At 36.9% G+C, this 12,590-nt stretch overlaps 1 protein-coding gene across 1 annotated transcript; it reads right to left on the bottom strand.

The window, feature by feature from the left end:
* Window positions 1-1,331: 1,331 nt before the first annotated feature.
* LOC122668383 (factor of DNA methylation 1-like) lies at window positions 1,332-11,670 on the bottom strand. Its single transcript, XM_043864959.1, has 5 exons — window positions 11,559-11,670; window positions 2,676-3,185; window positions 2,231-2,529; window positions 1,789-2,004; window positions 1,332-1,571 (listed from the first exon to the last, which is right to left on the bottom strand). The coding sequence occupies exons 1-5, from the start codon at window positions 11,668-11,670 to the stop codon at window positions 1,344-1,346; spliced, it is 1,365 nt and encodes a 454-aa protein (XP_043720894.1). The 3' UTR covers window positions 1,332-1,343.
* Window positions 11,671-12,590: the final 920 nt, after the last annotated feature.

The raw sequence follows: 12,590 nt of genomic DNA, 5'->3' as shown, positions 1-12,590 counted from the left end.
ACAAAATCGACGAGTTTAGTCGTTTTTAGTAAAATTATATAACTAGTTCACTTAGAAACGGAGTTAACTAAATAGTAAATCTATAATCTAAAACAATAAGAAAGCCTCAACTCCTCGACTCCCTTCTCTTGTTCAATGGTATAAACTCAAAATGCATTGATATGTGATTACTAGAATTCTTTTTTTTCCCATATTTTTCAGTATTTTTATGATTTTTTTACTAATTTATACGTATTTATTGTATTATAAAATTAAAAAATGTGACTCATCTTGACCGGGTTTGACAAGACCGAGTCATCAAGTTTTTCTAGAAGACGAGTCGAGTCAGAAAACCTGATTTTTCAACAAAGGTTGAAAAAGAATCTAATTGGCATTTATTCCTTCCTAGTGCTTTTTAAAAAAGAATTTGAGTTACAAGGTTATTGGGAAGGACTGAATACCTCCATGTTAAATCCTTGTTTCATTCGTTACCAAAAAAAAAAAAAATCCTTGTTTCATTTCATTGAATCGTTCATTACATCTCTAGGACCTATTAGGAAAATTGTTTTGTTTTTCATTTCTATGTTTTCCATTATTTGTTATTTTATTTGGAATGCTAGGAACTTTTGCATTGTATTCCAAATCGTCTCCTAACCCAATAGTTGTTTCGGAAAATATCAATAAATGAGTCCATGATTTCAACCTTCTCTGTTTCCCCCCAGAAATTACTCAAAAGATTACCAAACCATTAACACTAGTTGAATACCTTGAGCATCTTACACTATTGTTTGTAATGAGAGTTTTATTAAGATATAGGCGCAGTAGGACGGGTCTCAGTTATTGCTTATGACAAATCTTTGAAGGAAAAAGAACTTTGTCAGTGTGGCCTACGCCAGCACTCCCATGAGTCTCTCTTTCTTCTTTCCATATGAAAAGACACCTATGCTCCGATTGCCCCTTTGTTTTGAGAAGAGAGATAGACACATAAGAGTATCAGCGTAGGCCACACTCCTAGACAGAAAACTACTTCCAAATCTTTTATTGCTATTTCCATGGATCAGGGGTATGTAAGGAGCAGAACTATATCATCAACAAGATCCTTGAAAGTTGAATCATAGCATTGTATTGAGCAGCTGAAGATGACTAAAGATGCCCATTTTTTCTTAGGTCAAATCTAGTGGTTTTCACAATGAGCTATTTATAATAACATCTAACATCATATATGTCTACCTGAGTTAGATTTGGCTAACATAGATTATCTATTTGACCATTTGAGGCCTGAGTTACATACATATCAACAGGACCAAGCTTTCTTTTCATATCCATACAACTGAACCTTTTCTATTCAGTCTTTAAGTCTTAGATCACTTTCTGCGCTTATATATTCGTAACTGTTTCAGAATTAATTCAACTCCTTCTTTTAATGTAGCTTTCCTTGATTCTTTGAAGTTCCATAGCTCAGATATGATGTCCCGCCCGCTTGGATTATAATCATTTATCTCCTTTAACGCTGTAGTAACTGCCCTGCAAACTTCTTCACCCAAATCATTCTTCAGGCTTCTCAGCTTTTCATCCTCTTCATTTATTATTTCCTGCATCTCATGATCATGTTACATGAAAATACAATTAATGTAAGAACTATAGTATTGGATAATTTTGAAAGAGCTAGATAATAAACAGGTGAGAAAAAGAAACAACAAAAGTGGATAAACTGCAAGATTTAGCTTATATTTTCTGAGATCCTAAAGAAAATAAAAATTAAGATAATGGAAGGAGCAGCTAACAGATTCATATTTAAAAAAGAAAAACCTGTTCTTTCCCATCAACCATGATGATCTTGAAAGGGTACCACCCTTGGTTTCTGAGGTGCTTATCCCACACTGAACACATATCTTGAGCCTTTTGCTCTGCTTCTTCAGCAGGATATTTCTGTTTGCATACATCAAGAAATGGTTTATTGTTCAGAACTCCCATTCTCTTTACTCCAATTTTAGCACGACCAAAATACGACATATTACCCGAACCCTGTAAGAACAAAGAAAATTAGTCTCACCCCAACAAAATTGAGGAAGATGATGATGAAAAATCATGAGGTAAATTGAGTTTGGGAAAGAAAATATGAAATGTAAAATTTGTATCAGCATAAGCTAATCAACTAGTCAAGAGGAAGAACCCGATCAAAACAAATAAAACAACCAACTAAAGGAACAAATCTAACAATGTAGACCAAGAATGAATCTATGGGAATTACATGAATTAATTCCCTACGAGCATCCTGCAACTCATCATTGCTATTGTGCTCCTTCACTATAAGAGCTTGGTTGAGTGATTTAATGTCCTCCAACTCTCCTTCTTTGTCGTACAACTCTTGCTTCATTGACTTCATCTCTTTCGAGATTTCTGCATCAGCATCAGCTCTCATGTGTTTCATCATCACTTCTAATGTTCCTTTTAAATGCTCAATTAAAGAATCATTAGCATCTAATAGTTTTTCTAATTGAATTATTCTCTGGATATGGTTCTGTTCATCCTGGTGCAGTTTTTGTATCCCTATTAAACATAACACAAAATCATGAAGTAAGAATTTGTAGCTAAAACCAAAACTTACATATAAACAAAAGCAATAAAATAATCAACAAGAATGCTTGTTTGCCCAACCTCATGGAGATGCATAATTTTATGTACTTCATCTTTACCTTCCAACAAACTGTTGAGAAGTTCGTTCTTCTTCAATTCTATTTCGGCCATAAAATCTGAAATGGCTTTCAAATCTACAATCTTTTGGAGAAGCTTGCCTATAAGACCTGTAGAATTATAGTCCTCCTCGCCAGAAACCCTTCCAAACATACTGGACAATTTGTTAAATTTGTCATTGTCATGACAGAATCTAGGAGGTTCGGATACTGTCATAGGCTTCGATGGGAACTCTTGAGGGGCTAAATCTTTTTCCAGATATTTAGCCAAATCAGTAGCATGTTGCAAGAGTTCCTTATGGATGCATTCTCTCTTTCTCTTTCTTTCACTTGGGTCTGATTTTTCCCCTGAACTCTGATCAATTCCAGGGTCTAAATCTTTTTCCAGATATTTAGCCAAATCAGTAGCATGTTGCAAGAGTTCCTTATGGATGTAGTCTCTCTTTCTCTTTCTTTTGCTTATGTCTGATTTTTCCCCTGAACTCTGGTCCATTGAAATTTCAAACAAGAGACCTAGAAATAAAATGATAAAAAAAAATAACACAAGTCAAAAGTAGCATTATCATTCCATGAGGATGAATGTTCAAGGGAGAGGAATGTGAAAAGTGGCATCCATATACAGGTCTACAGCCTATCCATTAAACCACCACCAGAAAGCTGTTGGTGTTATTACCCACAATATAAAATATAAATGAAATCCAATTGAGGTAAATAATCAAACACCAAAAGAACAATACACAATTACACACAACACAAGAGTTTATGCATCAAAAACCCTCTAACAGAAAAGGAAAAAACCACTAAGCAAAATCAAACCAGCTTCCACTATCAATTATGGAAAAATAAAATAAAGTCTCTGAAGCTTTTTGTCCAAAGCTTGAGGAATACAATCAACAGAGAAAATACAAGTGTGAAGCTTACTTGTGGTGAGACAACCAGCTCTCACAATGGTTGAGGATATGACAAAGAGTAAAGTAATCCTTTAAGAAACCCTTATTCTTGAGCAACTTTGTTAAGAGCCAAAAGACCGAAGCCTTCCTTTCCCTTCTTCCTTGAGTTCTCTTCTACACCTTGAGAAAAACACACTCTTTGAAGAAAACCCCCAAGTATGAGCAACCAAAGATTTTTAAAAAAAACACAAACTCTCTCTCTCTCTCTCCCCAAATCTAAGTTCGTGTCATCGGTAGGAATGTAGGATTGTTGGCTTCTTAATGAAAAGAAGATCTATGGGTTCTTTCTAATCTGCGACATTGCGGTTGCCTCGATATACAAAAGTTTCTGACTATATCCATGGAAGATCATTGGGCTCCGATGCGACCGTTGGTGTGTTCAAATACATTTATATGACCATCCAGATCTCCTTCTTAGGAAGATTGAGTGAGAGATTTAGCTGCAAAACTAAATTGGAAGTGGGATTAAACATTTCCTCTCTGTGATCGAGAAGATTATTTGCCTATTTCCAAGCAAGTTAAGCGTTTTGGGTTTTCTTATCATGATAACTACACAAAAAGATCCTGTCAATCCGGGCAGCAGTGCTGCATATGCATTTACCGCTTTACCCCTGCTCGGGCAAGGCGTTTGGGCAGGGGTAAGGCGGTAAATGTGCACCGCCTCATCTCAGGTGCTGCACATGCAGCACTGTTGCCCGGATTGACAGGAGCCGAGTCCTGATAACTACACTACACGCAGACTCGTGCCTCATCATTCTTCGTCTTCTCTTTATGAGATTCCTTCTCTACTCTTCTTCATATTTGAGCCCAGGTGTGTCTGTTCTTCCATACTTTAGTGAATGGGGTTTTGTGGTGCTTTGCAAAACTCTAGAGGAATTAACTGGGTTTTGTTGAGGTTTGGTGTCTTGACTTTTGATGATTGGACTGCTGTGTGGAGCTTCCGTGGGCCGCAAGGACTATATGGGTATTTTGGTAAATTTTTTGCTATAAACATGAAGCGAGAATTCTTTCTCTGTAATGAAAAAATCTGAGAGAGGTGTGAGGACGAGCGATTGTAATCTTATTCTCCATTGATAGTGAAACAGATCTCATTTCCCCATGGACGTAGGCAACCTTGCCGAACCACGTAAATCCTTATGCATACTGTTTGATTGTTGTTTTGCGTTTTTCCATTCTTTTATGCATCATATTAGGTTCTACAGGTTTATGAACTGAGGAATATACATAGTCTTGTCACTGCCTCTATGCATAGACACACAAATAAATATCTAAGTATATTGGTAACTGTTGAGAAGTACTGTTCACGTGACACTGTTCACGTGAACAGTGATTTGGTTGATATGTGTATCTTCCATTTTCCTAGTCCTAGTTGGAGTCCTAGTTTCTAATTATGTCAAGTCTTTGATTCAGTTTGAGCTGTTAGTTCTAGTTCTTTTCCTATTGTAACTTGGAATCCTATCATGATTAGGAATTCCTAATCTCATTAGGAGTTCCCCTTTCTATTTGTAATTTCCCCTCTATTATAAATAGAGGGGCTTTCCTATCAATGAAAAAAACAAGTTATTATTCTCTCATTCTCTCTTTTTTCTCTTCTCTCAAGTTACTAGTTACAGGTCCTAGGTTTTCTACATGGTATCAGAGCTAGGCAACCAGTGATTGAATCTCTCCAAGATTGCTGTTTTGAGAGTCGATTTTAATTTCTGGTTTGAAGAAGAAAACCCTAGTTCATAGAAAAAGAAGAACTAGGGTTTCATGTACTCAATTCATTTATTCGATTCTGAAAACTCTACATCAGATTTCGAATCTGATTTCTGCTCTTCAGATGAGTTGCAAAATAAATACTGATTTGTTGATCGATTAATGAACCTGGTTCCGGGCTGTAGATGCTTCTGAAGAACCTGCTTTCGTTGAAGGTGCAATCCTTTTTTTTACGGTGATCGAGGGGCTGGAGTTCAGGACCTGCCCTATTTTTGCTCAGTTTCTCTTTGCTTATCGTGAGGAAGATCTCTGATTTTCTGGTTTTCGTCTTGTTGAGTGTTGCTTGGCTTAGTTGTTGGATGGGCTCTTGTTCTCTGATGTTGGCTATTGATTTCTGGTGGTATCGATTCTTTGCTGGTATTTTGTCGCTGCTGGTTCGATTGAAGCTGTTCTTCCACGGAGTCAAATATTTATCGCTGCTGTTCCCCTACCGCCAGATTGGAGTTGCAGGTTGAAGTTGCAGCTTTTGTTCCGCCTCCTCCTTTCCCTGCTTTTTTATCTGAGTTTTTGGAGATTACATTAATTTTCTCCATGAGCTGCTGCTGTTTCTGATCGAAGAATCAGTTGGCTGCTGGTTCTCGTTTTCCTCTGTGGCTCGTTTTCCTCTTGTGGTTGGTTCTTTCTCCCATCGTGAGGTTGAACTGTTGAAGACAGCGTTATATTGTTTTTGGCTGGTTGCATGAGGAAGACATCCAATATCTCAAAGTGGGTTTCCTTTTTGGTTACTCTACTTTATTCCTAGCGTTTTATTTTATTCTTTAAGTTCCCTTTTATGCCCTTATCATCTTTTCTTATCTACCTTTGTCCTTATTTTACTGCTCATTCCAACATTACCCTTTTGCCTTGGGTGGTATTTGTAAGTAGATTTCATCTAAATTATCTACCCAAGAGCCCCTTGACAATTCTGGTTATTTACAAGATTGCCACTCTCCATAGCCATTATTTTACTTATTGCATCCCATTGCTTTTTGTTTACCAAAAAGGCCCGTGCAAAATTTTGGTTATTTACGGAACTGCCATTACCTTTTAATACATTCCCCTATTTGACTACCCAATTGACCCTTGAAAATTCTGGTTTATTACCAGTTTGCCCTTAGGCTTGGATTGTATTTAAAAGTGGATTTCCACCAAATTACAGTCATGCCATCCTTTTTTTGTCCAACACCGTTCCCTTTCAATAATTCTAATTCCCTTCATATCCCAAAACATACCTTTGGCATTTACCCATAACACCTTTGGAAACTTCTAGTAAATTACAATTTTGCCATTCCTTCCTTTTTAATTACCCATAGCACTTTTAGAAAATTCTAGAATATTATGTTTTTTCCCTATCTTTTACATTATCTCTGTTATGTCCACGTGTACTACACGTGAGGGGGGGATTATGTACAGTACACCTGCAGACATTGTAGAAGCAGAACTTGCAGGAACACTTGGTGCAAAGCATAGACGATCAGAGTTTTCACCATTGCCAATGGGTATCTACTTTGTTATTGGGTTGAGTCTGTCGTAAGGGGGAGATTGAAGTATTGAAATATTGAAGATATTTGGTTGTTGCCTATTTGAGGACTTTCGATTGGGTTGATACAGTTTTTTTCCGCTGTCTGATTCAGTTTGTTTTCGCTACTTGCTGCTCTAGTTATTTCACTTCAAGATTCTAAGTCACTATGACAATCTGAGATTCATCACTGGATAGCTATTGAAGATCGTTGAAAGCTGCCTTTTTTGGAAGACATTCCAGTCCCGGTTTGCTGATCATGTCTGTCCAAGTTTTGAAGATCTATTTTTTCAAGTTCTTGAAGGTTTATTTAGGAGCTACATTCATATGTCAAGCTAGATTCTACAACAACTTAGTTTTTTTCATTTTGTTCAAGTTGGGCATTAGTATCTTGTATGCGCCAACTTGAGGGGAAGTGTTAGCATTATTAGGAGTTCTTTTTTCTTTAGTTCAAGCTGGATCTTCTTTCTTTACTTATTTGTATAATCCAGCTTGAGGGGGAGTGTTGAGAAGTACTGTTCACGTGAACAGTGATTTGGTTGATATGTGTATCTTCTATTTTCCTAGTCCTAGTTGGAGTCCTAGTTTCTAATTATGTCAAGTCTTAGTTTCAGTTTGAGTTGTTAGTTCTAGTTCTTTTCCTATTGTAACTTGGAATCCTATCATGATTAGGAATTCCTAATCTCATTAGGAGTTCCCCTTTCTATTTGTAATTTCCCCTCTATTATAAATAGAGGGGCTTTCCTATCAATGAAAAAAACAAGTTATTATTCTCTCATTCTCTCTTTTTTCTCTTCTCTCAAGTTACTGGTTGCAGGTCCTAGGTTTTCTACAGTAACATTAATTATAGATGGCCAACCAAATGATCAATGTTTCTTAGGCCGCTATGGTCCATGGTCATGTGGTACATTTATGGATGGTCGGGGTGTTGTTACTTGTTAGTAGTTGTTGAGATTTAAATAGAATTCATCCTTAAAAACTAGCCATTAAGAAAAGGCTGTCCAAATTCTTATAAACCTTCACATTTGGCTACTCACTCAGGATAAAAACTCCTCTCCGATTCTTCAATCTGGCAATACCTGCCAATGCTACCTTCACTGTACGACACGTGGCATAAACAGATTTAATGGCCAAAAATGGTTTGCACTATTTCATGAAACTCTGCCCGTTTTACTCATCGGATCCATCCTAACCCGACTAGAATGTAAAACACAGTTTCCCTCTTTCAGCTCTTACACCAATCACTATTATACATATTTTTAACTATGTCCACATATTTACTAAAATTAGTTTTCTTTTTAACATTTGTTAAATTAATTTTCTAGGATTTTATCAGACACTTTTTCTAAGTTAAAAACAACCATATGGATATATTTCTTATATTCTCTAAATCTTTCTATTAGTCTCCTAAGTAAATAAATAGCTTTCTGTGGTTGATCTTTCTGGCATAAAATCTAATTGGTTATCTGAAATATTAGTTTCATCTCTCAAGTTTCAATTATCTTATCCCATAATTTCATAGTATGGTTCATAAACTTCATAAGTTACTGATGATACTCCCATCATTGTAGATATTATACAATGTGAACTATTCAATTAACTCAAAAACACACACCCTTTATAAAAAGGAAAAGGAAAATAGTTCCTATACTCCTGTGGTATGAACCATTTTGACATGCTCACTCTAAATACATTATCGTGTGGAAAAATGATGTGACTATGCTAACTGATGATAGAGAGATCATGGTCTGGAATAGCCATGTGTCAAAATTTCAGAGCCCAATTCAATCAAATACCTTCATGTGTATTGGCATGCATCTGTATGTCTACGCATATTTATAGTATTCAATGGTCCAGACCATGATAGAGAGATCATGGTCTGGAATAGCCATGTGTCAAAATTTCAGAGCCCAATTCAATCAAATACCTTCATGTGTATTGGCATGCATCTGTATGTCTATGCATATTTATAGTATTCCAACTACTATTATGCACTCTCATGCACTTGAAATTTCGAAACTCTATTTTACAAAGAAGCAAAGTTTGACAAGGACCAAACTTAACATGAATGCATGCGCAAGGGACCTAGGATTCTACCTATCTACAAAATTTGGATCCCATTTGATTTGTTGTGCAATATTTGAAGTTGATAGCATTTTTGCAAGTTTCACAACTTTCGATTCATATAGCTTTCACTTTTTGGTTGAAATTCAACCACTAAGTTGTGTGTGGTATCCTCCATCACATGTACAACCTACATATATGGTTATGGAATCGTCAAAATAATGGGAATATTCACTTATAACAGTGATGCTCCAAAAGCATTCCTGTAGAGACTTTTTTTAGCGGCGGTTGTTTAATACCACCTCTAAAGAGTGTATAACCCGCCCTCTTATTTTTTTAACTAAAAAGCGCTATGTATAAAGGTGGGCATAGAAAACCAATCTAGAAGTTGGCTTATAGTTCTAAAAAGTTGTTTTTAGTAGCACTAAATGTATACTACTTTAGAAGATGTTAGACCCATATTTTAAGCCTATAGACCTACCTTTAGCGGCGGAAAAATATATCTCCGTTAAAAATCTCATACAAGCACATTTTTTTAACGCATTTTTTGTGTCAAATAATATTTATATTAGTGGTGAAATAACCCTGAACTTATTATGTCCCTACATGAAGCATGCATATGGTGGATTAAGACATAAGATTCCCCCTTGACAAAAAACACCAAATATAGCTATCAGCCACCTATGCATTATGAATACACTTTGTGTACAGGAATTTTTTTTTTGGGGGGGGGTGTAAAAGTGAACAGGATTAAGGGTGGTTGTTTGAAAATACAAGTGCTATGAAAATGTATGCTATGTGATGAAAGAGTTAGTCCACAAAGAAACAAGAAATATAAAGTTGTATAACAATCAATCAATATTAAAAAATAGGGAGAATTTTCTCTGTGTCGCAACGCAAGCTGCACCCAAGCACATGGGCCTGCCACTCTGGGAGCAAGATGGTCATTGCGCCCACCCCCATGTGCCTGGGCGCAACCTGCGCTGCGGCACAGAGAACAACACCCCTAAAAAATAATGGAGAATGCTTATCATAAATAAAAGTGTTGAGTAACTTTTTAAAGTTTGACTATCCTTGGTGAAGTTCCCACTCTGGGTACAAGGGATTTGGGGATCTACCCCCACACCGTCCTCTTTAGATCTAGAGAGGAGTACTCTAACGATAAGGAATAATGAGTTGCTGCTTAGATTACGGTCCAAGACCCAGAAGTTTCTCTCCCCTCTTCTGCAAAGAGGTTGACTCCAAATGATATTTTTTCTGGTCAAAGATTTGGATTAAGTGTTAAATTATAGATTATGGAAAGCAAAATCCAATAATCAATTAAAGTTACATGTTCATGACACTTAGTTAATATTATATAATAATATAGAGAGTTGCAAGCCATTTGAGAAAGGTAAGTAGATGTTCTTAAATGAAAACCTGAACCGAATCTTTTCAGTTCAAAACTTTTTCCCATGCATGAACAAAGAAATATAATTGCCAATTCTTTAATACAATGGAATAGTGTATTCTGTTTCCAAGACCTATCCATTTACTTTCGATTTTCAGATGGAAATTGCAGATAGATCATCATGCAGTGTGGCTATAGATGTCGAGGAGGAAAATTAGGCAAAGCCTAAAACAGAAGAAAAAACTGCTCATTGCTCAGTAAAAACTGAGAGTGCTCTAACTGTATGTGCACCATTCTTGGATTGAGCTCCTCTCCCTCGTTCGGCTGGGGAGGCCTCGATCCACACGCCACTGCACCGAGATGCGTGCGGTGATGTGGATCGAAGCCCCTCAGCCGCACAATGTGCTCTGGACACCGTTTGGTGCACAAGTGCGCTGGAGAGGAGCCGGATCCACCATTCTTCACCTTGTATGTGTACCATAAAATGGTTACAAGCTCTTTCTATTGAAAGTGAATCGTAGGTCATTGGATGGACAAGGATAGTCTACCAAGGGCATTAAATTCTGTCATTTATAGACTATGGTTATGGTGATGTGCATCCCTGCTTTCCTGTGCTTCTAATCCTGCAAACACTTATACCTTCCAACTGGTTTGCAATTGCAGAGTACGTCTTAGAGAAAGATTTGCATACAAATACGTGGCAAAATCATGCAACTAACAATGGCATTCTTGTTCTGCTTACCAGTTCCAAACACACACTCCAAGGTAAGTAGATGCTTGTCCCCTACTCCCTAGTAATGAAAGCCATAACTGATCGGAAAATCAAAAAGAAACTTATTTGCATCCAAACTTATGACTTAAAAAAAAATCCCTAACAAATCCACACAAAAAAGTCCTAACTTATGATTAAAAAAAAATGATCAAAAAAGTTCGATTGCAGTTCGATTTATGATCAAAAAAGTTCGATCCCTAACACCAAATCCACACAATAAATGATAATAAAAAAAAAAACCAAATACAACAAAGCCCTAACTTATGCTTTTAGAATCTCATTAGCAGGAATGAAAAATCCCTAATAAATCCCTATCATCATATACAACAATTTGTGAGATTTGAAGAACTCACAAATCTCGCCGAAAATCCCTAATCCCCTGATCTCAGGATCCCATTATAAAGCATAGAGCAAAGGAAGGAGGAAGAGAGAGCGAGATAGCCATGGAGCATACCTGGAGTGATTGAAGTTGCAGGAAGATGAACGATCGTCTCAGAGTTTGGCAGGGAGGGAGTTAGGGATTCCAAACCCAAGAAGTTCGATTGCAGCTCATCTCCGTTAGACATTGCGCCGGCGTGAGGGTGCTCCGCCGTGATAGATCTGCTCCGTCGCGTGATGGGGCTCTGCCGTGATACTTTGGTTTGACCGTCGTTCACGAAGAGGATTTTTGTTGAATGGTGGGACTCTATAGTATGTCAAACGGTACGGTTTTGGTACGGTACCAAAAATAGGTACTCAATACCGATATCGTATCGTATCATTTAAAAATCCTATTTTTAATATCGCAATCGTACCGCTATGGTACGGTTTCTATATAATATGAAAATGATATATATACGGTACGGTTTTGGTGCGGTACGAAATGATATCTATACGATACAAAAACGGTATAAATTTGATTTTTATAAATGGTATGTATATGAAAACGGTATATATACGATACAAAAATGGTATACATATGGCACGAAAACGGTACGGTTTCATTTTTACATGTTTACACCCCAAAACGGTACGGTTACGGTAAAATAGTACGATTTTGGTACATACCGACGGTATGACCGTAAAAACCGTTACTGTACCGTACCATGGTCAATACCGTTTGATCATACCGTACCGTACCATTTTTGCAACGGTGCAATTTGGTACGGTTTTACACAGGTAGTTTCGGTTTCGGTTTCGGTATACGGTTACGGTTCCAGATTGACACCCTTACTCTATAGTCGTTCACAGAGATGAGAGAATGGAGGGAAAATATGAGATTTGGGCTTCGTTTGGTAACGGTCTGGACAAAGAACACCCGTTCTTGATTAGAAACGTTCTTTAATGTTTCTGATCTGGAACAGCGTTCTATGATTGAAAATGACCGTTTGATTATAGTCTCAAGAACATGTTCAGAACGAAAATACTGTTTGGTAAAACCTGTTCTTCCCTATTTGATACTAATTACAATATTTCTATTTCCTTGTAAATTATACCAAAAATACTT

This window comes from Telopea speciosissima, chromosome 7 (genome assembly GCF_018873765.1).
Source record: "Telopea speciosissima isolate NSW1024214 ecotype Mountain lineage chromosome 7, Tspe_v1, whole genome shotgun sequence".
In the NCBI taxonomy this organism is placed as follows: Eukaryota; Viridiplantae; Streptophyta; class Magnoliopsida; order Proteales; family Proteaceae; genus Telopea; species Telopea speciosissima.
This window is presented reverse-complemented; position numbering and strand designations above follow the sequence as displayed.